Source organism: Prionailurus bengalensis, chromosome B4 (genome assembly GCF_016509475.1).
Source record: "Prionailurus bengalensis isolate Pbe53 chromosome B4, Fcat_Pben_1.1_paternal_pri, whole genome shotgun sequence".
Taxonomy (NCBI): domain Eukaryota; kingdom Metazoa; phylum Chordata; class Mammalia; order Carnivora; family Felidae; genus Prionailurus; species Prionailurus bengalensis.
In genome coordinates this window covers 80,320,255-80,344,893 of record NC_057358.1, presented here as the reverse complement: position 1 = coordinate 80,344,893, position 24,639 = coordinate 80,320,255, and the positions used below count along the sequence as shown (strand labels likewise).

Genomic DNA, 24,639 nt, shown 5'->3' with positions numbered 1-24,639 from the left:
AATTTAAGTAATCTCTACACCTAATGTGGGGATCAAACCCACAATCCCAAGATCAAGAGTCATGTGCTTCACTGACTGAGCCAGCCAGGTGCCCCTAAAATTCATGTTCTTAGTCTTAATGCTATAGTGCCTGAGTCAAGTTTTGTACAATACAGTTTATACCATCTCGATTACAGGGGAATATAATAAAGCACAAACTCATATACACAATAAAATATTAGAAAATAAAATATTTAGGGGCACCTGGGTGGCTCAGTCAATTGGGCATCTGACTCTTGGTTTTGGCTCAGGTCATGATCTCACGGTTTGTGAGTTGGAGCCCCGACTCTGGCTCCGTGTGGACCCTGCTTGGGATTCTCTCCCTCTCCCTCTCTCTCTGCTCCTCTCCCACTCACACACACACACACACACACACACTCTCTCTCTCTCTCTCTCTCTCTCTCTCTCTCTCAAAATAAATAAATAAACTTCAAAAATAAAATAAAATATTTAGGGGCACATGGATACCTCAGTGGGTTAAACATCTCAGTTGGTTAAACATTCCAGGTCAGGTCATGATTTCAGGGTCATGCGATCAAGCCCCAAATCAAGCTCTGGGCTGGGCATGGGGCCTGATTCAGATTCTCTCTCTCCCCTCCCTTCCATCCCCCAGTTCATGCACTCTCAAAAGAAAGAAAGGAAAGGAAGGAAGGAAGGAAGGAAGGAAGGAAGGAAGGAAGGAGAAAGAAAGGAAGGAAGAAAGGAAGGAAGGAAGAGGAAGGGAAGGAAAGAAAAGAAAAGATTTAGGGGCACCTAGGTGGCTCAGTCAGTTAAGCGTCTGACTTTGGCTCAGGTCATGATCTCGCAGTTTGTGGGTTAGAGCCCCGCTTAGGGCTCTGTGCTGTCAGTTCAGAGCCTGGAGCCTGCTTCGGATTCTGTGTCTCCCTCTCTCTCTCTCTGCCCCTCCCCTACTCACGCTCTGTCTCTCTCCCTCTCAAAAATAAACATTAAAAAAAAAAAAATAGGCATCAAGTCTTTCATCCTGTAAGGAGCAGAGGGTGGCACTTCCTAGGCAGCCCCGCCCCTGCAGAGGATTGCGACAGGGTGAGGTGGGGGTAGGGGTTTTGGGTTCCTGGAAGGTGGCTGAAGCCCATAAGGCTGGCCCTGTGCCCATCGTGTGGCTAAAACTGTCCCCGCCCAATAGTGCCGGTGGGAGAGACATGGCCTGAGGGCTAGTTCCTGGAAGTCTAGCCACCACTCTCCCCAACCAACTGCTGCATCCTAGGCCTAGATGTCTCCCAGAGTCAGGCTGCCCACTGGCTGCCATTCTGTTCCAAGCGTCTCTCCACAGGAGTGTGGCCTCCAGATGGGTCGGTCTTATCCCTCAAGCCCCTGAGGCCCTGTGGCCTCAGGCTTTGAAGCTTCCCTTTCCCGACCATAACAGACTCCAATTTCCTATTGATTCCTTTTCATCTTCCCAACAACACCACCAAATAGGTATTATCATCATTATCTCCATTTTTCAGGTGGGGAGACCAAGCTCGGAAAGGGTGGGCTGCCCCAAGGCACATCGCCTGGAAATGCTGACTTAAGCCCAGGCCTCAGGATTCAGGATCTGGTCCTCCTGCATTCCGCTAAGTGTCATGCTCACATCTCTTTGGAGGTTTAGAAGTGAGCCCTGGGGGTTATTCCTTCAGGGCTACTCTGGACTTATCTATTAGCCTTCATCCATTTGGGGTTCACGGCTAGGTTCTGCTATCAGGGCACAGCTCTTAGATGCCGGAGTCTGGGAACCTCAGTCTTACCCAACACCTTGGACCCATAAGCTCCAAGGTTTCTTGGTCTGAGAGTGGGACTCAGTCTCCCCTCAACTCCTGCCTGAGTCAATCCTCTAAGAATTCTTAACCAGGGCAAAGCAACCTCCTCAAAGACAGTTTTATATGATCCTCACCCAAACTAGAACACAAGGAAGAAACCAATGGATGGTTTAGGAGATCTGGTTCTACTACCTGGGCCTCAGTTTACTTTAGTAAGAGAGGCCTCAACTATTCTGGGGTCCCAGACCCCCCATCCCTACCTCCCCCAGCCATCCGGGGTAACCGCCAGGCTCTGGTGCCTAGGATAACGCCCAGCCCTCCCCTCGCCTCCTGTGGCTGCCTCCCCTTTCCGTCTGTTGAGAGAGGAAGCCGGGGGGTGGCGGGTGCAGCCCTGCAGGGCACTGATAAAGGTCCAGGCTTGCCCCCGCCCCCTGGGGCCACTGCGGTCAGACCAGCAGGCAAGCAGGCAAGGCAGCCATCTCCCTCTGGGACCCATGGCCCTCCCCTGGTTCCACCTCTACTTACCCCGCCCTACTCGGGAAGCTGGTTGCATAACCCAGTGGGGTGTTTGGCAACATTGCTTGTGGCTTGACCTGATGCTGGTGGTGGTGTGCACATGCGTTGGAGTGAGGGTGGGGGGTGGATTCATCAGGGGTGACAAGTCAGCCTTCTGGGGATAGGTGAGCAGCATGGATGGAGAATGGTATAACAGTAAAGATCTGTTGCTATGTTTTTCTCCATGTTCTGTCTGCTACCTTTGCTGAAGGGGGAGAATCTTGAGATAGGAAACTCTCAGGTATCTTGCCTTGCCAAGCCACAGGCACGATCCAACCCATTCAGGCTCCTAATTCCCTGTTAATCGTAAATTAAGGCAAAGACTTAAGATAGAAGGTTGTTGACTTTGGGGACGCCCAGGCGGCTCAGTTGGTTAAGCGTCCGACTCTCGATTTCAGCTCAGGTCATGATCTCACGGTTTGTGAGTTCAAGCTCAGCGTCAGGCTCTGTGCTGACGGTGTGGAGCCTGCTTGGGATTCTCTCTCTCTCCCCCTCTCTCTCTGCCTCTCTCCGGCTCCCTGCTCGTGGTCTCTGTCTCTCAAAATAAATAAATAAACATTAAAAGAAGAAGGCTGTTGACTCTGGACATCAGGAATCTGAGAGGCGGAAGCTGAAGGAATCATTCCCACCCCTGAGGGCTGTAAAGGATGCTCTGGAGGCAGGACACAGCCTGGGAACAGCTGTAATGGCCTCTTCCTACAGGAGGAGAGTGGGGGAGAGGTGGGAGAGACACTTCTGTCTGGCCAGTCGCCTCAGTGAAGACTATCTGTTCACTCGGTTTGCTGTACATGATCGTGTCTGTTCCCCTGAAATAAGTAGGAAACTGCTTCCCTAGCTTGACTTTCAAGACTTTACAATCTAGCTCCGAACTTCCCAGGCTTCTCTTCCACTGCTCCTACCCCACACCCCACCCTAGTAGACCCAAAGTACTATTTCACATTTTATGCCTCTGTTCCTTCATACCTTTGCTTGGAACACCCTTCTCCCCCTCTCTGTCTGGTGAACCCCTAGTCATTCTCCACAGCCCAGCTCAATCGTCACCTCCTCTGTGAAGCCTTTCCTGAATTTCACAAAGCAGAAATTCGACTCCACGGCACTTTATTTTTTTTTTCATTTTTTTTTTTAACGTTTATTCATTTTTGAGAGAGACAGAGTGTGAGCAGGGGAGAAAGCTGAGAGAGAGAGGGAGACACAGAATCCGAAGCGGACTCCAGGCTCCAAGCTGTCAGGACAGAGCCTGACGCAGGTCTCGAACTCACAAATGGTGAGATCATGACCTGAGGCAAAGTTGGATGCTTAACCAACTGAGCCACCTAGGTGCCCCCAAAGCACTTTATATAGACCTTTATTAGTGTCATTCCCCAACTAGACTGTGAGTGAGGACATAGACTATGTCTTATTCATCTTCGTGTTCCTGGAGTATAAAACATAGCAGACACTCAGTAAATATTTGTTGAATGAATTAACGAGCGATGAGGCTTGTGTTATCCACAGTTGTATCTGCAATGCCACAACCGTGGCCTGAATCGGTAGTTTTCATTCAATAACTGTTGACTAGCTGTAACCTGATATCATTATTTAATCAGCCACCAGTGTGACTATCACCACCCTTCATCCCCTCTGAGGGGCCAGAATAAGTATGCCACTGAGAGAGCTGTGTCTGAATGCCCAGATTCCAGGTATGTGACCCAGATTCACGGCCAGGTCATCAAGAGATTCTGGACCCACATGTGCCGTGCAATGAAGCCGTGGGTCCCCTCCTGTCCTACATAGATCACGCATGTAGAATCATCATCTCCTGGGCTAGTGATGGAATCCAAAGCATGTAACCATGGGTTTGGGGTGGGTGTTGATCAGTCCCACACACACAGGCTGCAAGAAGGATGCAAAGAAGCCGTATCAAACTGCCGCTTGAATTGCTTGCTTGTGCTGCTGGCTGTGGAAGGTCCCTAAGGGAGAAGTGGGGTTGATGTAGAGCTGTAGGGGTGGGGAACACTTGGAGGAGGACTCCCAGCAGCTATGCGTTACCAAAGGAAACAGAACATTCCCATTATTTTAACAGTGAACAGGAGCCTATCAGAGGATGTTGGCTGGGTGCCAGCTCTGCCTTGGGGTAACACCTGTCTGCCTCCCACTCTTTGTTTCCAGTATAACTCGAACATTATAAGAAGAAAAAAACAGAGAAAAAGCCTCAGCTGCAGCTGTAAGGACTGAAGCTAGACATAGGAGGGACTTTCCTGACAGCTAAGAGTCAGTAAAAGTAAGCTAGGAGGAAGGAAGCCTCTTCTAGTCTCCAGAGAGAGATCTGTCTGGCCTGGGTCTTGGGGTTGTGTGTTGGAGGCCAAGGGATGATGGAGTGACTTCTGGGAGTACTTACTGGCCTCAGAAAGAGCTGCTGTGGGTGCTGGGGATGAACCTGATACCCTATACAGGTGTCCTGGCCTGTCCAGAGTATGCAGCTGCCATGTGTTCGGGTGCCCGGCCTGGCACCCAGGGCCCCCTTTAAGAGAGGTGAATAGTGTCCCTTCTGGGCGCCCCCACACACATCCAACTCCCCTCACACACTGACAACAAACCTGGCCAAGAAAGAGGCCTTTGTCCTAGGACATCTGAGGCTGCTGGGGGAGGGGAGAGGGCTACAGGTGAAAGGACACATCAAAGCAGCAACTGCCCCTCCTCCCCAAAAGAGCTCCCCTGCCTCTTTCCCAGAACCCAGGCTTTCCTTAAATAAAAGCAGCGCCCTCCATGCCCACCTGCCTAAGCAGCTGGGACACTAGACATTAGGTCCTTATCTTTCGCTGCCATCCACCTCGCTGTGACTCAGTTTCCCTGTCTCAGAGAGAGTCAAGAGGGCAGAAGGAAGGAGGTTGCGACCTGTATAAAGTTTAGAGGTCACTTTGGAGCGAGCTACCGGGTTGGAATTCATCCTGTGCATAGGAGAAACGCAGGCCTGGCGGGACTCCTGGGCTCAAAAGGAGGGCTGGGAGCCGCTGGGAACCGTGTGTGCCCCCGCTGGCCGGGGAACAAGGTGGGGGCGGGGTGTGGGCAGAAACCACACCGGGCTCAAGTTTCCTCTCTTGGCCAGAAGGGGCAGGAGGAGAGGAGGGCCACGGGGAAAGGGGAGGGTTGCAGGAAGGACGGAGAACTCAGGCCGAGGGCTTCACAGTGGAGGCTGGTGCGCCGCCCGGCGCTCTCCCTCCATACTCAGTGCTCAGTAATGGCCCGGGGGCGGGGCGCAGCCCTCCCCCGTTTTCAGAGGTAGCAGAGATCCTCACCCAGGAGGTGTCAGCCCAGGCCCAGCCTCCCCAGAGACAGCACCCAGGAGCCACATCTCTCTCCTCACTCTGCTTGGACCCTGCACAGGTGCCTGACGGGCAGGGTGGGAGGGGGATTTCAGTGGGTTCCCCCGAGAGGCGAGCTGGGGAGGTGGAGGTGGCAGAGGGAGAAAAGAACCAACTTTCCTCACGTCCCTGGGAGATCTCAGGGCTTCCTAGGCTGCCCTGGGTTTAGGAATTTGACATCTTTGGGAATTCATCTGGGAGAAGACCTTGATGGCTTCTGGAGCACTCTGAGAGGCTTGGGGTGAGAGGCTGTAGATGGGGACCAGGCAAGTGTCCTCCCAGGCACCTCTGAGGGGCTGAGGCAGAACCCTTTGGCAGGGGGCTGCCCCTGGAGAACCGATAGACTCTCAGGTATATGGCACCGTCCTTCCCTACTCCCGTCCATCACTGCCCTGTCTGGCCAGCTGGGAAGATTTGGGGGAAGGTGAGGAATCGGAGACACCGGATGCCTGGATCGCTGCCAACCATGGCAGCAGGATGGAGTGGTGGGCGCAGGGCTGTTGAGGTCTTGCCTCCTTTGCCCCCCTCACTTCTCCCAGGCCCCCGGGGCAGTTAGAGATCAGCTGGAACCAGCAGGGAGAGGAAGGCATCTGGCCCCCAGTGCGCTTCCTTCAGACTGGAAATCTTAGCAGCTTGGGAAGTAGGAGGCAGGGTAGCCGTGGAACAGAAGAGGGGAGGTATCAGATCTGCTGGGGCTGGGATTCTCTCTAGTAATTGGCCCCCAAATGACCGGGGTTTGGTTTCTAGGGACTGAGTGAGGATAACAGAGACATGTGCCTTTCTCCCCTGTTCCCATACACCTGTTTGAGTCATGTATGCCCTCAGGAGACTAATCCTCACTCTGAGCAAATCTCTCTCCCCTTTTCTTCCGTTCTGTTTCTCTATTTTACCTCTATGTGCTTCTCCCTCTTTTGGGATTCTTCTTAACCTCTCTAAATAGCTTGCTCTCTTGCCTCTCCAACACCCCAGGTGTTGCTGATCCATGCCCATTCTTTCACTGCTTCTGTTGACACCTGGAGAGGCGGGGTGGTCTAACAAGCCTCAGAACAGAATCCCAGAAGCAAGCACCCTCTCTATCTCTGTCTCCCCGTCAAGGCATCCCTTCCCAAATGGTCCTCATCTCGAATCCTTAAGCAGAAAGCTCCATATCATTCTGTGATCACTTTCCTGTGATAAGATCTTTCTGGGTAGGACCATCAGGATCACAGGAAGGAGGATGGATTAGAGTCCCTGAAGATGGCTTCAGTCCTACCTGATACATGTTGGTGGGGAGGAAGATGGCTGTGTGACCTCAAAGTGCAGGTGAAACTGGAAACTGGGAACTGTTTACTGTAAAGCAAAAGGGACACGGGGAGGCTCACTCTCCTTTCCCAGGATCTGTCCAGCTTCTGCGTCCTCTGTGATGTTCTGTTTGATCCAATTCTGACTACACCCTCCTCCCTGATCTGTATCACTAGCTGCCAGCCCGTCTTCCAGTCCCATCCTTAGAAAGGTAGGCTCCTAAGACCCAGAGGGGACTATGCCTGGTGTATAGACCACTACCAATCCCTGAGTATTTAGGGGGAAACATACTACTCCCCTTTGGCCTGGTACAAACTTGACGCGGCACCAGGGAGATGGTTGGAGCTGGTCCAGAGATTCTCATCAACTCCCTCTTCCCTGACCTCTTGCCTCCCCGAGGGACCCTTCTGGATTCTCATTTCCTTGTCTCAAAGGTGCAAGGCAGATAGGGCTCCCGGTCTTCATGAGAAGGGACTGATATCTAGTCTCAGAGACCAGGGCAGCCTAGAATCCAGCCTTGCCTGGGTCATGGGTTTGAAGCTAAGAGAAGTCTAGAGATCATTTGCCAGGTTCTTTTCTGGCTTTGTGTTCTTTCCTGTAAATACATATGGCTGGACTAGTTGAGCGTTTCTCAAGGTGGGGTGGGCTTCTGGCATCAGAAACACTAGGGCACTTGTTAAAATGCTGATTGCTGGGTACCTGCACCTATGAATTCAATTCAGTAGGTCTGGGATGGCTTGCAGGAAGGAGCCTGTGTTTTTACAAGTACGATGCATGAATGCAGTGCATCGTCCAGTTTGTGACTGCCTGAACTAGATGCCAGATACTGCCTCTCATAGCAAAGAGCTTCTAGGGTCCTGTTTCCATTTAATGGAAGAAACTGAATGGGGAAGTGATTTGGCCAAAGTCACATATTTGGAAGGCCATAGAACCTGGTCTCCTGCCTCCTAGGGCAGGATCTTTGAACTACACCTAAGAGTCAGATCCAGGAAGATACAAGGAGGGAGAAGGTGGGGCAGGGGGGCAGAGGGGGACGTGAAGGACTATGAGGCAAGAAGCATTGTCCCTGCCCCCTAAACCCCTAAACCCCTTCTCCATTCACTTTGCCTTTGGGCAATTTCCTCCAGAACCTGGGTGGGGGAGGGTGGGGTTCCGGTGTTGAAATGGCATCCTGGACAGACATAAACACCCCACCCACTTTGCCCACTGGCCAAGGGCCTGTGCCTACACCAGCTCCCAGCTCTGGGGATAGCACTGTAACAAAGAGGTGGGGGCAAGGGCTAGGGTAGATCCAGCTTTAAAAGGATAATTTGTAATTCTTGCTAATTTGGGGTAAGTCAAAGAGTGAATTCCATATTAGATAGCTGTGATAGGCCATCTTTGTGATGATCTAAGGTCATGTAATTTGAAGTCATCCAGTCCTATCCTCTGTCCTTTTAGAAGTTTCTCCCACCCCCTAACCTGCCTGCCTTTACTTATATGGCAGGGGTAGGGTGCTGGGTCTGGCTCTAAGACATTGGGAGGCCCCTGCAAAATCTACTTGGAATCTCTTGCCAAAGGCAGAGAGAACAGATGCAGGGAGATGGGTGTTGGGAATAGGGAGGTAGGATGAGGAGAGGGGCAGATAAAGAGGAAGATGAAGGTAGGGGTGAGGGTTTGTTGAGAATGTTAAGCTGCCCACGCAGAAAGGGACCTCTGAGTTCAATTTATCCAACTCCCTGGTTTTATAAATGAGGAAACAGAAGCTCAGAGAAGTGCGATGGCCTTGCCCAACCTCACACTGCTGCTTTGTGGCTGACCAGCAGCTAGAGCCCACATCAAAGAAAGCGGGGGGTGGGGGGGTGTGTGAAGGGGAGTGTGTATGTAAGGCTTTAAAGGATATTCCCCAGAAGAGGAGAAAAGAGATTCCACAGAACTGACTGGCCAATATAGGATGTAGACCACCAATAGAGGACCGGAGTATGGACACACAAGAGTGGGATGGGAAGGGGTCTGAGAGGCCAGTACAGGCTAGCAGAGTTAGCTAGTATGTTCCAGACCTGAGCCTGTTATTTCCCAGGTTGGGTGTCACTCTCTGAATGGACATTATAGGATCTTGGTGAAAATCAATCTCATAAACTAGTAACGATGGTGAAAACATCAGCGCAGTTCTTGGTAGTTCTTAATAGGTCTCTGCTATGATTGTCCCTTTAGGAACCCTGGAAGCCTGGCTGTGTGGGTTGGGGTATGGCTGAGATGACCCTGCAGGGACATAGGACAGAGAGGTCCAGTGTCCCCAGAGACCATTCCTCCTCTGCTGCCTCCAGCTGATAAACCTCTTATCTGGCACAAGCAGGGGAGCCCAGAGCCAGGATAGGAGGAGAAGGCAGGGCTGCTATCAGCCACCAGGCCTGGGCCATATCTCGGAGAAGGGGAGGGGCTGTCTGCTTGGCTCTTCCCACAACACACTCCTTGGGGATCCCCAAGCACTTACTCTCATCTTGAGAACATGAGACAGAGGAGGAAAACTGAGGACAGAGGAGGAAAGCCAGAGTGATCCCTGATGTTGCCCCAGAACAAGGGAAAAAAACCAAACCAAAACAAACCAGAAGATGTGACTTCTGCCCTGCCCAGCGATACGGTTTTGGGGGAGTAAGAAGTAGGAGGAAGAGAAGGAGGCGTCTTGTCTGAAAAAGAAGGTGAAGCCCTACTGTGCTCCCAAAGGAACCAACTACAGCCACAGCAGGTGAGGCAGAGATCACACCGCAGACAAGCCTTTGCTTAAGGAGTTGGTTGACGAGGACAACATAATGGGGGGGGGGGGGGATGAGGCCTGTTCTTCTCTCAGGCGAGGCTGCAGGGAATTCTCCATGGAGGCAGGACAAAATTGCTGGGCACTCGAGGGGCCTTTTCTTTTCTTTTTTTAAATTTTTTTTTATTTTTTCAAAGCCTGTTTCTCCTTTGCCACAGGTTGCAGGGGCCTTTTGGGCTTTGGGGACCCTGGACCAGGCCCTGGCCCAGTAGGATGCCCCCGTGTCCTCCCCAGCAGAGCAGGAACAGGGTGACACAGTTGCCCACTCTGGAGCTGGGCGAGATGGAACTGACCTGGCAAGAGATCATGTCCATCACTGAGCTGCAGGTGAGCGGGGCTGGGGGAACCTGGGGGAGGGAAGAGCAGAGAAGCAGGGAGGCTGGCTGGGACGAAGGCAGGGGACTGGAGCAAACAGGGAAGCTTCCAGGGACTGGAAAAGGAAGGGTCGGAGTAGGAGGGGGATACGGATGAAAGACCAGAACATTAAGGGGAAAGGGGTGTAGAGGAGCAGGGGATAGGAGTGGCGGAAGAATCTGATTGGGGGGTGTAAGCGCTCCCAGCAGCCACTCTGCTCACATCATTCTACCCCACCTCCTGCCCCGCCTACCCTTTCTCACCTTCTTCCCTTCTGAACTCCCTCTCCTCCAATCCTGCCCATCTTCTTCCTTCATTTCCTCCCCTTGCCCTCAGATGCCGGGGCCCCTTTCCCTCAGGTAGTAGAGCAATAGTTCAGGGGCCTCGGGAAGGGGGGTGGTCAGACTATGACGGGGTCCTCGCCTCCTGCTAGTTGGACAAAGGGGTGTCTGTTGGCCTCACAATGATGCCTTTGTCCCCAGCTGGGCTGGAGCACGGTGGCTCCTCCATGTGGGTTGGGGGCTCTGTTTCCAGCATGTTCTCTCCTCCTCTCTGCACCTGGGCAGGGACAGAGGGACTGAAGAGGAGAGGGTAGAGCTAGCGCCAGCTCCCCAAGGTGCCTCTTGGCCCCCAGACCTGGCTCTGCCTGCCCCCCCCCGCCCCCCGCCCCTTCTCTCCCCTGCCACTGTGCCTGGGTCCTCAGGATCTGCCCTAAGCCCTCCTCCCATGCAGCAGCTCCCTCTGCTGGGCACCCAGGGCATGACCAGGGTCTGAACTTGACCCTTTGACCCCAGATAACCATAGCAGGAAAGGCGTCTGAGGGGGTCATTATAGATAACCACTTCTTGTGTTCCTGAAGGAAATAAAGGAAGAGCAGCCATTTCAACCCAGTCAGAACTTCTGAAGAGGAGATTCCATGTTGTTGCAACATTAGATAGTCTTTTCTGAAGTCGGACTTCAGTGACTTTCATTCAAGTTTAAGCTGCTTTCTGCTTAAAATAGCTGCGCTGCAACCTTACAAGAAGCTTTGGGTGATTTTTTAGCACCTTTCTGTTCCCTTGTTATTATCTCACTGTGTCTTTCAGAAGGACCCAGCTTGATCCTGAGAGAGAGCTGGTTTCTCTTCCTCAGCCTGTCTCCAAAACTTCTTTATGGCTTTTCTTGCAGGGACTAAATGCTCCAAGTGAGACGTCGTTTGAGCCCCCTGCCCAGGCCCCATACCCTGGACCCCCACCGCCTCCAACTTACTGCCCCTGCTCAATCCACCCAGATGCTGGCTTCTCCCTTCCTCCACCACCCTATGAGCTCCCAGCACCCACATCTCATGTCCCAGACCCCTCATACTCCTATGGCAACATGGCCATACCAATCTCCAAGCCACTGACTCTCTCCGGTCTGCTCAGTGAGCCCCTCTCAGATCCTTTGGCTCTCCTGGACATTGGGCTGCCAGGGGGGCCCCCCAAGCCTCAAGAAGACCCAGAATCTGACTCAGGATTATCCCTCAACTATAGCGATGCTGAATCTCTTGAGCTGGAGGGGACAGAGGCTGGCCGACGGCGCGGCGAGTATGTAGAGATGTACCCGGTGGAGTACCCCTACTCACTTATGCCCAATTCCTTAGCCCACCCCAACTATGCCTTGCCACCTGCAGAGACCCCCTTAGCCTTAGAACCCTCCTCAGGCCCTGTGCGGGCCAAGTCCACTGCACGGGGGGAGGCGGGGAGTCGGGATGAGCGACGGGCCCTGGCCATGAAGATTCCCTTCCCGACGGACAAGATTGTCAACTTGCCGGTAGATGACTTTAATGAGCTGTTGGCGAGGTACCCACTGACGGAGAGCCAGCTGGCATTGGTCCGGGACATCCGACGGCGGGGTAAGAACAAGGTGGCCGCCCAGAACTGTCGCAAGAGAAAGTTGGAGACCATCGTGCAGTTGGAGCGGGAACTGGAGAGGCTGGGCAGCGAGCGGGAGCGGCTCCTCCGGGCCAGAGGGGAGGCCGACCGGACCCTGGAGGTCATGCGCCAACAGCTGACAGAGCTGTACTGTGACATTTTCCAGCACCTGCGGGATGAAGCCGGCAACAGCTACTCCCCTGAAGAGTATGCTTTGCAACAGGCCGCTGATGGGGCCATCTTCCTGGTGCCCCGGGGGACCAAGATGGAGGCCACAGACTGAGCTGGCCGAAGGGGTGGGACTGTGATGGAGATTTCCTTTAGTCCCTTCCGATCAAGGTACTCCCCAACCCTGAGGCCCAGAAGGAACTGGGTTCTCTAGACCAGAAGGGGACAGTGGGAAACCTGGCGTTTGGAGGGTCCACAGCGTGTTCAGGAAGGCTTGCCTTGAGACAAGCACGTGAGGGGAGGGTTGGAATCTCTTTGCCGTGATTCAGCTTCCCGGGGCTCCAACCTCCTCCTCTTGTTTGAGCTTTGATATATAAAGCGCTCTACACTAATAGCCTTCCACTGTGTCTTCCTTCTCGAGAGAGAGTGATGAGCTGAGCACTTCAAGTTCACCGCTTGGTGGTGATGGGGAGGGAACCCTGCCAGGCTCGTTTCTTTCCCCTACAACTCTGTATGAGAGAGGTACGCAAGAAATTTGGGCTTGAGCAGTGTGGAGATCTACCTGCTTAATCTCCTTTTGCAGAGCCAGGCGCCATGGATGATCTGAGGAAGCCCACCCTCCCTGGTGGCCCAGGATTCAGAGAGCTGAGATTGCGGCCCAAACTGACTGCACCCTCGGTGCAAGGTCTCTGAAGTTTAGGCCTCTCCTTTCCCAATCTTTGGAGCAACAGAAAAGCCTGGAATGCCCACAGGCCTTTTTCTTGTTCTCTCCCTGTGTCTACTTCCGCAGGACTTCCTCATCATGATTGTGCCAGAGCTCTATTCAGAAGACTGAGATGGTCTTGATTGGAATGAGATAGTTTGATTGGCCATCAGAGTTTCAAGGGATTTCATACCCAAATCTGGGCAAAACCTGCTCCAGAATGGAGCAGGATATGAATTTTGGTAACATTTTCTATCTCCTTGGTTATGTTAGACACACTACCCTGCTCTTGTTTGGGGCCCTCCCTTTTCTAGATCCTTGAAGATCTAGGGCCCCTTATTTTTCTCTTGAAGCAGAACATGATTGAATGTCAGAATCTGGGGTACCTGGGTGGCTCAGTTGGTTAAGCATCTGACTCTGGATTTGGGCTCAGGTCATGGTCTCCCAGTTTGTGAGTTCGAGTCCCGCCTTAGGCTCTGCGCAGAGCCTACTTGGGATTCTCTGGTCTCTCTCTCTCTCTGGCCCTCAGTCTCTCAAAAAGAAACATATAGAAACAAGTTTCAGAATCCATCACATCAAAATCCAAACTTCTGACATGACACCTTCATCTCCCAAGTTAGAGTCAGGTGGTTCCCCATCTTTCTAGTCATTGAATTACACCAATTACCTCTTTAGGGTATTTTACTTCTATTTACCTTTCTATTCAATTTGACTAGCTCCATTCCAACAAGGAAAACTTACTTTCAAGTTCTCACAGACAGTTGTGAGACATAAAAGGCAGTGATCAAAAGAGGTGTGGAATCCTTATGCCTATAGATTCTCAGGAACATGGTCTCTAGCCTAGGTTTAGGGAATGAAAGCAACTTAAAGCTGATTCCTAGTTGATCTTTTAAAAACAGTTCAGACAACTTGTCGACTGTTTTCTAAAAAAAAAAAAAATTGAAAACGTGGGATCTAGTTGTGAAGGGCAGAGCCTGGGATTAGCTGTTCAGAAACTGGACTAGTTTGGGGCACGTGGGTGGCTCAGTCCGTTAAGTGTCTGACTTCAGCCCAGGTCATGATCCCACACTTCGTGGGTTCGAGCCTCGTATCAGGCTCTGCTGACATCTCGGAGGCTGGAGCCTGCTTCAGATTCTGTGTCTCCCTCTCTCTCTGCCCCTCCCTGCTTGCACTCTGTCTCCCAAAAATAAATAAATATTAAAAAAACAAAAACAAAAACTGGATTAGTTCACCTGAGGAACATCGGGCAGTGACTTTTTTTTTTTTTTTACTTCTAACCAAATTCACAAAAGTGGTTAACCTGGAGGCAAAATCAGACCTTCATTTATTCAACACTTACTGAGCACCTAAGTTCTAGAGATACACCGGGGATGCAAAGAGCTAACAGGAGAAATGCCAAGCGCTCAAGATATACCGTAGTGCGGAAGACCACCACGTATGCACACAACTTGGTACGTGGCTACCCAAAGCAACGGGTGGAACACCGGTGGACTGTGACCTGGGTTATGTTTCAGAGATTGTAGAACTTCAACAAGGTAATTTTCCTCATCTAAAGAGTATGGGATTTTTTAACAATCTTGTATTTGTAAAACATGCAGCAAAATACACAGGACGGAAGAGGCATTAACCTCACTTTCAATAGGAACGCTTTTTGCAGTCTGGTGGCCTGAGTTGCTAGTAACTTCATGTCACAAATTAGATTTTTTAAAGAGCCTGAAATGGGGAGAGGGGCAAGAGGGAGAAATCTTAAGCAGGCTCCAACGCTCAGACTGACATTGACACAGGGCTTGATGCCACCATCCTCAAAGCAGGACCTGAACAAAAATGGGGATGTTTGACTGAGCCACCCAGGCCCCCTCAAAATTCGATTGTTAAAACTGTGGTAAGTGAAGGCTGCCTATACATTCACAGCTCAATACCCCTCTTTTGCTAGGTTTAAAATCGAGGCTGGATAACCTTTTCTTTAACATAGGGGACATTTGTTAAGCATTTGCTAGGGGATATTATTGTGCCCAAGCTTTTGATTACCTTGGAAACACAGAGACTTCCTTCCCTTCCATACTCACCTAATCCTGGTTCCAGGTATTTTAAGAGCCAGAGATAGCTGGCAATAAATACTTGCGAAGGCCACTGTAAACACCCTACTTCTAACTAGGCTAAGATTTACTCCTGAGTTCAGAGCCAGTTTTTGCTTTCACTAAACCAGGATCCTGATGGTGTAAAACTTCTATAGTAACACCTGGTATGCCTGGGTGGCTCAGCTGGTTAAGCATCCAACTTTGGCTTAGGTCACGATCTTGCGGCTCAAGCCCCGTCTGCTCTGGACTGCCCTCAGAGCCAGGAGCCTGCTTCAGATTCTGTCTCCCTCTCTCTCAAACCAATTGTTCCTCCCTAATCTCAACTCAACCTGTGGTTTTGTTTTAAAGTGTTTATGTCGTTCTACCTTTCTTTACCCACCTACATTAGGTCTTGCTTGTTCCTTTATTTTTTTAGTTTATTTTTCAGAGAGAGACAGAGCATAAGCAAGGGAGGGGCAGACAGGGAGACACAGAATCTGAAGCAGGCTCCAAGGCTGTCAGTACAGAGCCCAGCTCGAACTCACAAACTGTGAGATCATGACCTGAGCTGAAGTCAATACCCAGGCACCCCATTACTTTAAATTTAGAAGGATCCGAGTAAGAATTAGCAAGGAACAAAGGGGAAAGACTTCAACTCTGCTAAAAATTCTGATTTACCGTATCATGAAAGTGAACGAAACAAGACAGAACCAAGTCGAAATCAAAAGAAATTTTATTTAAAAAGTCCATTCATAAAACTGAATGATTAATTCAAGCTGCAGAACAGCTAACAACTACATGGTAGTGAAAAAGAAGTGCAGTGGCTCAGATAAAGGTTGTCCTCATAAGGATGTTCCTGCCAAAAAAAAAAAAAAAAAAGTTATGAGGCATTTGCAGAAGCACTTGGAAGATTCTACAATTATACTGTTCTGTTGACTGGGAACCCAGCTGCTTTAAATCACTTTTTGCTGGCTATGGCCTTTTACTAGACCAGACTATGAAAGTTTTTGTTCTCAGGTACAGCTCATCACGGTCTACTCTGGCAATACCAAGCACTCTTGGTGCCTGTTAAGTTTGTAAACAGCTTACCTTTTAGCCATAAATTTGGACAGATGAGTTTGTTTTGTTTTATATTTTTAAAGAGAGTTGATTAGCCTGGAGTAGCAGACTCCTCCCTAGAAAAGTAAACAACCTTTAGAACTAGCTTTTTGGGAGACCAAGTCCCAGCTCAGGGTAAACCCCCCACCTCCCCCTCCCCCAAAGGGTCCACCCTCCCTCCCCCCAGACTTTTGGGAAGATTCTAACACATTACTTTGAGCCATCGTTTTAAGGAAATGGGTCAAAGGAAGGTAGGAAATAAAATTAAAGGGCAAAAATATGTTGCCACAGAATTAAAGTGTTTACTTCCTTCATTTGGGAGCCACCAAATCTAGGGTGTCAATTTAAGAAAATTCATCTCCAGAAAAACCAAGTTCAGCTTAACTGGACTAGTTTTGGCTCAATATATGAAGGATTAATGTTAACAGAAAACTGGATTTTAGAGAACACTATATGGATGGAAGTAAAATCTGTTCTTACCTACCAGCATAGCAATAAAACCTTTTCTCCTGGTTCTGACTGCTAGTCCTAAGAGTCAGGTGTGCCTTACTCTTGTCTGCCTCCTTTCTCGCGATGGTCACTGAAACTTCACTCCCTCCTAGCTTTCATGGAGCGTGCCGTGGCCTGCCCCTGGCTTATCTGTACTCCACATACCACAAGTGTCTACTCTCAGCTGTAGAGTGTCTGAGCTCGGAGCCATTCGCGCTATGCTTGCTAGCAGTTCCTAGTAGCTGAACATCTCTCCTGGATCTTTAAAGGCATTGTCACGAATCCTGAGGTATCTGCAAACTCCCTCAATAGTTAAGGTTCCACCTGCCATTGCAAACTCAGCCAATATCAAACTCATGGAACTATCACCCATGCTTTCCCACCCACCTCCCACCCGCTCCCCCCTCCACCCTCCTCCCCAAACTTCCAAGTAACACACCCACGAAATTGGGAGGGAATACACAGTCCTAGTGATAAACAATTCTCTATGCTACCAGGTACAATGGCACTGAAATTGAGGGTACCAAAGGGAGGGCTCAAAAGAACCTATGTAACAAATAACAATGATTGGATATTAAGTGACTGTAAAAAGGCTTCAGAAATCATTTTCTATACAATTAACATTTTAGGATGGTTGTGTGATGTACCATATTTAAAGGAAAACTGCAGTTAGCGTGAATATAGTAAGTTGCCTCCCCATCTCCGCAATTTTAATGTCCAAATCGGTAATTAGTACAGTTAATCTATACACCTCTATTAAGGACCCACCCAACCACAAAACTGCTGTTTTCCTTTAATGTAAGCCTGTTTTTGTATTAAAAAGAAGATATTCTTACTGGTGCTGGTCAGTTTAAAAAGGTCTCCCAAACACTTCTAATCTGTGGACTTATGGGGTGGCATTAGCCAGCAGCTGGTTTCTATTCTCTGGCAGAGTTTTGAACTTGAATCGTGATAGAAGCATTCAACATTATGAGGGGTAGTGGGTAGGGAAAGTCCAAAGCTCTGCCAGTCCCAAATCCATACAGTTGTCATTCCATTCAAGAGAATATTAAATCGTTTATTGATTACACATGATAATGGACGATACACAAGCTTTAATCCCATCTATAATTTTATCTGATACCATAATTCAATTTAGATATATTGCATAGGATGTGCCAACAATCATATTAATAACCAAATAAACTCCAGGACTTTGCTTGGGTGACCCTTTTAACGGTGAACTCCAGGTCACAACACATTAACTGTCAGTTCAACCACACCAATGTTTGTGGAGACAACGGCTTCTGTGCCCAAGCAGGTTGCAAATAAATTTCAAATGGAACCTGGCATCACCCTGATGGAATTCTAACTTCACACTGTTGGGGTAGTTTACCAAGATGGCTTCAGAGTAGACTAACTTTACACAGCACATTTAAAAAAAGACACATTTATTCAGCGTCATGATCAGACTATTACATTTAGCAATCAACAGCATGGGTGCAAAAAAAAAAATCTACATTAAAACCCTTTGTTGGAATGCTTTACACTTTCCACAGAACAGAAACTAAAATAACCTGTTATACAATTAGTCACAAATACAGTCCTCGAGTTTTTTGCCCATACACATGAGTATTGTCTAAAACATGTCTTCTTTGTAGCAGCTAGGCCCTGCCACCACTGTGCTTGGCTGAGTTCACAAATCTGTTGTAACCTGTAGCTTCCCTGTCACTTCTCTGGCTCTCCTCTCCTGCTAAGCTTTGTTTCCTGTTGAACAATATGGAATAAAGTTGTTAATCTAAACATATTAAGACTCAAGGCTACAATCCAATAGCAAGTTTTGTTTCCCACAAATTTTGCTGATCTGAATATTAACTTAATATCCACAATTTTACTGCAATTATAATGTTAACTATGTTGCACTGCTCAGCTATATTAGGGTTACTGGATTCATCATCATTTATAAAAGTTAACTTCAAACATAAAAAGATGTTTACTTACCTGGCAGTAATTAAAACCTTCTGCCACTGCCATAGCTACTGCTGCTGCTGGAACCGCCATAGCCACCTAAGAATAGAATTTGTCCCTTTAAGCTTTGGAAGCATAAATAGAAACACTTTTTGTATCAGGGGCAATAAAGCCTCAGATCTGAGTTCGGGCGCACATGATTTTCCCAATCTGATTAAGTTCTTGAAAAGCTTTTAGATTGTAGCTTTTCACGGTCTACACACACCTCACCCCAAAATTACTGGACCTGGTTATGGGTACCTCACCTTCTAATAAACATATATACAATACCTTGGTTTCGTGGTTTGGCAAAGTATTGGCCTCCACCACCATAGGGGCCAGAGCTTCTGCCTCCAAAATTTCCTCCTTTCATGGGTCCAAAATTTGAAGATTGATTGTTGTAATTGCCAAAATCATTATAGCTTCCACCACCTCCAAAGTTGCTACCTAGAAATGGAAAGAGGACCTTTATTTGTTATTTGGAGAAGATGGTTAAGTTCTGAATTCTATTTAGTGCTCAGAGCAAAAAATGTTGCATGATCTGCTTGCCTTCCTCCCAAACTCTGGTGGCTCCAATCATCCTTTTCTGGGCAAGGCACTCAGTTGAATAACTCAATACTTTTAATAAAATTTACCCAACTTACCATGGCATAATAGCAATATATTCTCTAGGCTTGAAGGTCTGTGCCCATCCGGGGCACTGCAAACACATGCTGGATGTATCAACTAAGTGCCTAGGATCCCAAGGGAGTTAAGACAACTAAATCCTGCTGGAAACTAATCTAATTCTGATTAAAGACAGGACTATCCACTTATCCATCTATCTTATTTGGGAGTGAGGCGGCCCCAGCTTAAAGCTAGGAGGTAGCATTAGCAAGCCCGTTAAAAAAGAACACCATGCATTGCACCACATAATGCTTTTTAAGAGCATCAAATCCCCTTATGACCATAAACTCTAAAGAGCTAATCTAACTATTGCACCAAGTACTTGGATCACTGGATACCTACCACTACCACCGCCAAAGCCGCCTCCGCCTCCTCCGTTGTTATAGCTGTCATAGCTGCCACTCCCGCCATAGCCACTGCCCTGGTTTCCATAACCCTGTCCACCACTTCCATAGCCTCTGCTTCCTCCAGAGTAACCAGGGCCGCCTCCTCCATAACCACCTACAAGAATACAATTCTTCTCAATAAGACAAAAGTATTCAACAATCAAAACCTGTGCAAGTGTAACACCTAAAAGCCTGCTCACAGCATGCGGTTACGGTCAGAGCTGAGCTGGTCATGCACTACTTTAGCTCTACTACCCTACTCTAGAGATTCCAAAACAAACTTTTCACCTACGTACCCAAGATAAACTTACCATCGTTACCAAATCCGTTATAGCCATCCCCACTGCCACCATATCCACCACCACCTCGACTGCCGCCAAAGCCACCTGGAAAAAAGTAGAGTTTTAACCACTTTCTGAGGTGTATTGGCTGCATACAAATTATACCCTTCCTAAATTCAAGTTTTCTGAAACCCCCCCTGGGTCACAAAAATGATTTCTATACTGAAGACTTAACCCTCCAGTAAGAAGCCACAACACCTGGATAAAAATTAACTTTGGAAAAGCTGACCCATAGGTACATCCACCATAGGTTGCAAGTGGACAAGTTATCTGGGGATTGTCAAATGACAAGCTTACTATTAATTTTCAGCAAACTATATATAACCATACGTACCTCGCCCACTGAAGTTTCCTCCACGGCCAAAATTGTCATTCCCACCAAAACCACCTCCACGACCACCACCGAAGTTCCCAGAACCACTTCGACCTTGAAAGAGAAGTTTGAAGTGTTAAACCTACAGATTCGAATGACTTCGTTGCCTGTAAGATCTAATTAAACAAACTCACCTCTTTGGCTGGAAGAAGCACTAGCCATCTCTTGCTTAGATAAAGCTTTCCTTACTTCACAGTTGTGGCCGTTCACAGTATGGTATTTTTGAACTAAAAAAAATTTCAAAGAGAACACAATCTCAAAGACTAGAATACAGCACGGGTTTCAGAAACTTAGCGAGTTGCATGCCCCGGAGACTTACTGACAATCTTGTCTACAGAGTCATGGTCATCAAAGGTCACAAAAGCAAAGCCTCTCTTTTTGCCACTGCCTCGGTCAGTCATGATTTCAATCACTTCAATTTTCCCATACTGTTCAAAATAATCTCTTAGATGATGTTCTTCAGTGTCTTCTTTAATGCCACCGACAAAAATCTTTTTCACAGTTAAGTGGGCACCAGGTCTTTGAGAATCCTAATGAGAAAGCCCAATTAATTTACTTCCCAATAAAACTATCCTTAATCAAGATCATTAAGAAGTTTAACATCCCCAAACGCAAAGTCCGCTTAGTAGCACACTTTTAAATAACCGAGAAAAGAACTAGATCACTCACTTCTCTCGAGACAGCCCTCTTTGGTTCCACAACTCTTCCATCCACCTTGTGTGGCCTTGCATTCATGGCTGCATCCACCTCTTCCACAGTGGCATAAGTGACAAACCCAAAGCCTCTGGAGCGCTTGGTGTTTGGATCTCTCATTACCTGAAACGTTAATAAAATTTACTACATAATAAAACCCCAGAGACTACTGTCATTTCTACCATGAGTAAACACAAGGCCCTTCAGTTTCCCACTAAATTAACAAGGGAGCCTCTAATCAGCTAAAGCCACACCTTCCCTTGCCAGGTTATTTTCAACTATAATCCCGTTAACAATCTTCACAAGTAATCACAAGATAATCCAAAGAAATAAACTAGTCCTACTGGCCTTTTGTCTCTTCTAAGTCTTACCACACAGTCCGTAAGCGTTCCCCATTGCTCAAAATGGCTCCTCAGACTCTCATCGGTTGTTTCAAAGCTCAAACCTCCAATGAAAAGCTTCCGCAGCTGTTCAGGCTCTTTGGGAGACTAGGAGTCGGGGAAAAAAAATCATTACGTGGGGGGGGGTTACAACACAAAAAAGCTTCCAGTTAGAAGCAAAGCTACACGACAATGATACATAGCACTTATTGTTCCTTTGGGTCGCCGCAAGCCACGTGCTTCTCCCCATTAGGGGAGACGATATGTTGGGGGCTGGGAAGCCCCGAGCGCATGCGTCCCAACTCTCCCTCCGACGCACGCGCAACAAAAGGACGGAGCTGGAAGAATACAGAGCCAATAAGGAACTACCTCTGCTCCTTAAGAAAATCGTCCCCTGATACAAGGTGAAAAAATAAAACGAAACAAAACAATCGAATATGCATAAGGGTTTGCCAGGAGGAACAAGCCCGGAGTGAAAACCAAGTGTTGCAAGACGGCGGCCTCATGGCGACGACGAGGACAAAATGGCGACCCGAACTTTGGGAGGGGTAGGCCCTTGGCAGCAACGGAAGAAATGCCGAGCCAGAGCTGGCGCAAGCAGCCAAACCAAACCACATCCTACCGAATTCAGTAACGGCGAGAAAGAAAATTAGGCCGAAGAGAGCGTGTTACTCACCTCTGACTTCGACATGACGGCGGTGGGAGGGGAGACTTTCACGATGCTTACTCGACGGCGTCCACGGGCAGAAAGGAGTAATCTAACGAACGTATCTGCCAGCCTACCTTCGGCCTCGCTTTTTTATCCCGCCTCCTCGCTTTAGGCATTGGTAGACTCCGCCCCTGAGTGTCTCTGATTGGATATTTGCAGTAGCTGCCCCCCTGCTATTGGTCTGTAGTGCCGCATTGCTGTGTAACGTCATCCGTTTGGGCGTTCTACGCAGTCTCCACCCCTTAGTGTTCATTGGTTCCTGAACAATATTACTCTTAGCCAGTGTGATTGGCTCGCCAACCAATCATTCATATTTGAATGTATCTAAGGTATTTAAATAATTTTTCAGTCCTTCGCGCCCCGAAATTACGCTCAATTCACTTGGCAAAACATGATTAATACTATGTATTAGGAAAGAAGTTATGAGGTGACTGTTTTCTTTCTTTTTTTGCAACGACCGCCCACTAAGCGCATGTGTAGTAAAATGGCGAGCTTACGCAAGCGCATTAAGAAGTTCCGCTGGGCGCTTGGAACACGTGAAATGGCGGGCGGGAGACGGCGGCGAATCTACAGCGCTTGCGTAGTGGCGGGAGTTGTGCCTCGTTTTGCGCAGGCGTAATGGGCGGAGAAAGGGTACGGTCCCAGGATTGGTCGCGCAGGCGCAGGGAAGGATCCGTTTTGGCGGGCGGTTGGCGTTGCGCAGAAGGCGGCGGCGGCACTGTCTTGTGGTCCTGCCTCACCACAGAGGAACAGGGAAGACGTTTGCGTGAGTGATCGGTGTCGATTCCGGGTAAGTGACGGATAGTCTTGCCTACCCATACGAGGTCTTGAACTGACTCCAATTGGGCCCGTTATTGTGTGAAATGAATGGACCGCGGGGTGGGGGCTCGTGAAGGGGGAGCGGTGGGTCCGGCCAACCAATGGAAGAACAGGGGCGGGATGTTTTATTCCTGTAAGTTCTGTGGCGCTGTGCAGCCGGAGGGCTTGACTGGCTTGTGTTTAGGCCAATTGGGTCCGCCCTTAGCTGCCGACTGATCGGTCCTTGGGCCATCGGAATGTGGGAGGCGGGTTTCCCGCTCCTGAGCAGCGGCTCCCTGAGCCAATGAGCACGGAGCGCGCGGTAGGTTGGGCTCATCCAAGAGGCAGCGGATTGACTCCAATGGGGAATGCGGCAGTCGGGCGGTTAAATGGATGGACCAAATTTGGAGCCAGTAGACGGGTAGCCTACGGGAAGCGCTCGGGCAGGTCGTCCAATCAGCGGTCCAGAAGAGGGAGGTCTTAACGTTAGAGGTTGTGAAGAAGGGGATTCAATGCCTGTGATGGCGCGGCAGCGCATATTTTATCCACTGTGACTTCTCTAACGAATCCTTTAGGCCTCCGTCCCATACACCTTTCTTGTAGGGAAACTATAAGTTCTGTCCCAACACTTCTGGTTTTGAGGGGAGCAAGGTAGGTCTTTGGGACCTCGCTTCTTTAGGAAGACTGACTTGAAATGTTAGAACCAGTAGGATAAATCTATACTGTCGTGGAAAGGCACCCGAGAAAAATCTGCATCGTGAAGCACCTTTCCACGGACAAATGGGTATTTGTAAATCCATAGAAAAAGTTTTGGAAGGCTACATACCGAAGTGTGTTTCCTCTATAGACAGAGTGGGATCTAGGCAGGTTGGTGTCTGCTGTTTAAGCCTTTTCAGGGATCGTAATTTGTGATTAAATAAAGATTAGATTAAAAAGTCAACTTTTGTGTTTCCAGTCATAATCACGGGCTTCTCACAGCCTCTTTTATCCTTACACCTCGATAGAGTTGTTTTTCCCCTAAGAACTAAGGTGATCCTCAGTATAAAAATACAAATATTAAAAAGGTAACTTTTATTTGACTACTTAGTACCTACTAGAGAGGCTAAACTAAGCGCCTTACAAGCATTATTCATGTCTCAGTGCCTTTATCTTTGTCTCTGACGCCTTCCCCCCCATGTAGATCTTTCTTTACACCACTAAAGAGTTTCTAAGCTCTCTTTCTTCTTTTCCTTTGAGGATGTCTGGATTTTGATAAGGAAGTTGCTTAACAAGGGGGATATTTAGGGTGTTAGAGACAGGACTCATCCATCACCTGGATTATTCCATTGCCTTTTGATTATATTTCCTTCAAAATACTTATTTTATAGGAGCTGTAATCACCTGTTGGTAATGCCCAGTCAGCTGATTTGAAGATGTTTCAGTAAAATAGTGACATTTTCATTACATAATGGCCATATAAGAATCTAAATTGCTCTGTTGTTGTTCACTGATGTATTTAAGGTTAATAGAAGAACTGTTAATAAGTTCAACTACATATGAAGTATGCTTCTGATTAGAGACCTTTGTGACATTGTACAAAAGAAAGTTTAGCTGCCCAGAGGAGAGAATCTCTGACACTTGGCAAGAAGACAAATTTATTTCATATTTGGTTGTAAACTGTAGGTATGCTAATTATGCACTTTTTTCTGCTTAGTTTATAAAGAAAGATACAGATTAAGGTTATCTATCTCTATTTAGGTTTAAAAGGAATACCATCTTGATCTATTACAGGGTTTCTTGACC

The 24,639-nt window shown here is 48.5% G+C and overlaps 3 protein-coding genes across 11 annotated transcripts in view; 2 read left to right on the top strand and 1 right to left on the bottom strand.

Moving 5' to 3' along the window:
* Nucleotides 1–5,473: 5,473 nt before the first annotated feature.
* On the top strand, nt 5,474–12,570 carry NFE2 (nuclear factor, erythroid 2). Of its 3 annotated transcripts, XM_043564180.1 has the most exons (4): nt 5,474–5,714; nt 9,587–9,698; nt 9,923–10,091; nt 11,286–12,570. In XM_043564180.1, the coding sequence occupies exons 3-4, from the start codon at nt 9,978–9,980 to the stop codon at nt 12,291–12,293; spliced, it is 1,122 nt and encodes a 373-aa protein (XP_043420115.1). In that variant the 5' UTR covers nt 5,474–5,714; nt 9,587–9,698; nt 9,923–9,977; the 3' UTR covers nt 12,294–12,570. The 3 variants fall into 3 exon arrangements, with proteins under 3 accessions (XP_043420115.1, XP_043420116.1, XP_043420114.1); XM_043564181.1 differs by lacking the exon at nt 9,587–9,698; XM_043564179.1 differs by lacking the exon at nt 5,474–5,714 and having other exon boundaries at nt 8,842–9,698.
* A 3,083-nt stretch (nt 12,571–15,653) lies between these two features.
* Nucleotides 15,654–22,159, bottom strand: HNRNPA1 (heterogeneous nuclear ribonucleoprotein A1). Of its 5 annotated transcripts, XR_006294693.1 has the most exons (12): nt 22,027–22,158; nt 21,342–21,458; nt 20,947–21,093; nt 20,597–20,807; nt 20,412–20,504; nt 20,239–20,331; nt 19,875–19,949; nt 19,520–19,678; nt 18,803–18,958; nt 18,506–18,571; nt 16,028–16,113; nt 15,654–15,794 (listed from the first exon to the last, which is right to left on the bottom strand). XR_006294693.1 is itself a non-coding variant. In XM_043564171.1 (11 exons), the coding sequence occupies exons 1-10, from the start codon at nt 22,039–22,041 to the stop codon at nt 18,516–18,518; spliced, it is 1,122 nt and encodes a 373-aa protein (XP_043420106.1). In that variant the 5' UTR covers nt 22,042–22,158; the 3' UTR covers nt 15,654–18,271; nt 18,506–18,515. The 5 variants fall into 5 exon arrangements, 1 of the variants encoding a protein (XP_043420106.1); XR_006294694.1 differs by lacking the exon at nt 19,520–19,678 and having other exon boundaries at nt 16,028–18,271; nt 22,027–22,159; XR_006294692.1 differs by having other exon boundaries at nt 16,028–18,571.
* Nucleotides 22,160–22,603: 444 nt separating this feature from the next.
* CBX5 (chromobox 5) overlaps nt 22,604–24,639 on the top strand; it is a 44,500-nt gene continuing 42,464 nt past the window's right edge. The window contains exon 1 of one of the 3 annotated variants that reach the window (XM_043564172.1): nt 22,604–22,849. The gene's annotated coding sequence lies outside the window, so the exon portion shown is untranslated. The remainder of the gene's footprint in view (nt 22,850–24,639) is intronic. The other 2 variants (XM_043564173.1, XM_043564176.1) reach the window with 2 other exon arrangements.